Below are 2,652 nucleotides of genomic sequence, written 5' to 3' on the forward strand. Positions count from 1 at the left end.
GTGTGTGAGCAGAGCTGCGGGCAGTAGGGCCCATTCTCACCATTGATGACCTCTTGCCGGTCAATCTCCCTCTGGGTTAGCCCAGCCACCACATCCTTGCCCACTGTATGCTGCCAATTTTGGGCATCTGGCTCTGGCTCCAGGTCAGATAGCTGGCCCAGATCATCCTCTAGGAGGTGGGGAAGGAGGGCATCTGTGCAGAACCCCAAGCTGGGGGACTCAATGCTCCTAGGGGAAAACAGGCAGCTCAGCTTCACTCAGGAGGAAGAACTCACACAGGGGGTTTGGCCCTCCCTCTCCTGCCCAACCTGCTTGCCCCATGCACATGGGAAACCAGTGGGCCCAGAAGAGGAGACACCCACCCAACCAGCCCCTTGCAGGTGAGAGAGCAGCTAAGTGTGGTTGGGACACAGAGACACCAAACAGAGGCACCACCATGCCCATCACTTACCTGCGGCCCATTTTGGGAGTGAAAGGAGGGGTTGGGTTCTCAAGAGACCTGTGGAGGGAATGTCAACCCTCAGCAACCCTCTATCCTTGCCCACCCCCCAAAATGACCATGGGTGCAGCCACTGTAGCCCTCCCCACCTGGTGGAGAGGCTGGAGGCGGAAGACGAGGCCGACTGGTGCAGGCGAGTAGCCTCTGCGGCAGCATCCATGTCAACATCACTGCGAGAGCGGGGCACATTCTCTGCTTTTCGAGAACGTTTCATCTCTTCCCGGCCCTTGAGGCTTTCAGAGCGGCCCAGGCGAATCTCTGAACGTGAACTGGGGAGAAGGGACAAAGACTTTGGGACTTGGGAAGCCAGTGGGCCATGCTTACATCCTGGCCAGCTCTTAACTGCGGCTCCATCTCAGGGGTGCCTCCATGCCGCAGGTTCTCCCCGCCAAACATGGCCAAGGCACCTGGATGGCGGCAGAAGCTTCTCAGTGACAGGCCATTTTTGCTGCCCTACAGACTCCTTCCCTCTCCCCAGCCTAGCCTGATGGATGAACAGAGTCATCTTCCTCTGGAGCTATTAGGAAGGGATCCTAACAGGAAGATGAAACCTGGGGCAAATCAGAGTTGTAGTGTCCAGAGGCCTGAGAAACCATGGTCCTGTCAGGAAGGTGGTGGACATCATCGCCCCTCATCAGAGACTACAAGGTCCCAGCTTCCTGCCCCTGGGGCCGTCCAGTGGCCAGTCCACGTTGCCTTTGCTTTGGAACGGGTCAGCTCCCACCTTCAACTCTGCTTGAGGCAGACCTCTTTTACAAGGTCTTAAGAGGAAAGCAGAGTCACTATATTGGCAGCTCATTTTAGGATTTTCCACAACTGTCAGAAATTTCTGTCAGAAAATTCTATCTGCTGCCTGTCAGAAAATTCTGTCTCCTGCAGGATTCCTAGCCCTCCCGTTGTGATGCGGATGAGTTCCATTCTTCTCTTAACAGTACCCTTCCTAAGATTCCATGTCCTCTCAGGAGCAGACAGGCTTGTGCTTCAAGGGGCCTTTTTACTGATGGGCAGGAACCGCCCCTTGGCCGGCTGTGCTTGGCCACTGAGTGTCTTTGGGGTTTGATGAGATGCTGATGACCGGGTGTTGCAGTGTCAAGTCCTGCCATGCGTCAGCCCGAGACAGCTGGCATCTCTGACCCCTAACCGCCCCAGGATGGTCCTCCACCCCCATGCCGTGGCCCTGCTGGGCTGACTCTTTTCTGATATTATCAGTAATCTATATCCTGCTCTGCTTCTAGGACCACAGGAGGCCTGGAAATGTCTGCAGAGCTCCTAACAGCACAGCAAGTTGCTGCAATGAGGAGCTAAATGTCTTGGTCTCCATTCATCATGGCCAAACTGCCAGGCGATCCAAAATGGAGCTCATCTCCTAGGGTCCTGAGATGGGTTTATCTGCAGGGTTAGAAAACACACTGCCCACTGATCCCCTACTAAATCCACCCTCCAGAATTCTGTTAGAACAATCCCGACCCAGACTAACTCAGAACCCTTCTCACAGCATCCTAATGGGTCCCTGTACCACCACAACAAACACCCAGTAGAGTCACTGGAGCTGCAGAGCTAAGCACCTTCCTTCAAGCACCCAGAAGCGAGTAATGCTCCCACCAAGAAGTGAGGTTTATCATCTAGCTTTGGCCCAAAATTCCTAGGGTACTGCCTTCTAGAACTGGGGTATCTTAAACTTGCTGAGTATCTACAAGAAACTCACCCACCATACTGCTAATACTATTTCTTCTGAGATTGCCAATGAATTTATAATCATCAAATCCAAAGACTTCTGCTTAGAGTGACTTTAGGATCCCAGTGAATGTCTTAGGGCAAATTTACCTAACAATGCCAAGAATGCAAGTTTGTAAATGGTCCCAAATATTTTCTCAAAATGTTGATGTCTTATAATCTTAAAATATTTGCTATATCTATGACATCATGTGCTACCACAGGAACCACATAATTTGTGTATTAATTAATGTTAGAACTCAATCTTCCCCCAGTACAAATCTAACCTTTACCTCCTGTAAATCTGTCAATTCTCATGACAACAAAATCGTTAAGTAAGTGTTAAGCTGAAAAAAGGCTTCAGATAAACAGAAAGGAGTAACCTGCACTCAAGCAGGAAAGCTTCACTCATGGTTTGATAATCAGTTCTTTCTTTCTTT

At 51.0% G+C, this 2,652-nt stretch overlaps 1 protein-coding gene across 1 annotated transcript in view; it reads right to left on the bottom strand.

The window, feature by feature from the left end:
• The window catches only part of ARHGEF11 (Rho guanine nucleotide exchange factor 11), a 59,678-nt gene that overhangs the window by 13,114 nt on the left and 43,912 nt on the right, over positions 1-2,652 (bottom strand). Inside the window, exons 21-23 of the mRNA XM_037731892.1 lie at positions 589-768; positions 452-499; positions 41-228 (exon numbers count right to left, since the gene is read on the bottom strand). Of these exons, the coding sequence (XP_037587820.1) occupies positions 41-228; positions 452-499; positions 589-768 (416 nt within the window). The remainder of the gene's footprint in view (positions 1-40; positions 229-451; positions 500-588; positions 769-2,652) is intronic.

This window comes from Cebus imitator, unplaced genomic scaffold (assembly GCF_001604975.1).
Source record: "Cebus imitator isolate Cc_AM_T3 unplaced genomic scaffold, Cebus_imitator-1.0 Scaffold427, whole genome shotgun sequence".
Lineage (NCBI taxonomy): Eukaryota > Metazoa > Chordata > Mammalia > Primates > Cebidae > Cebus > Cebus imitator.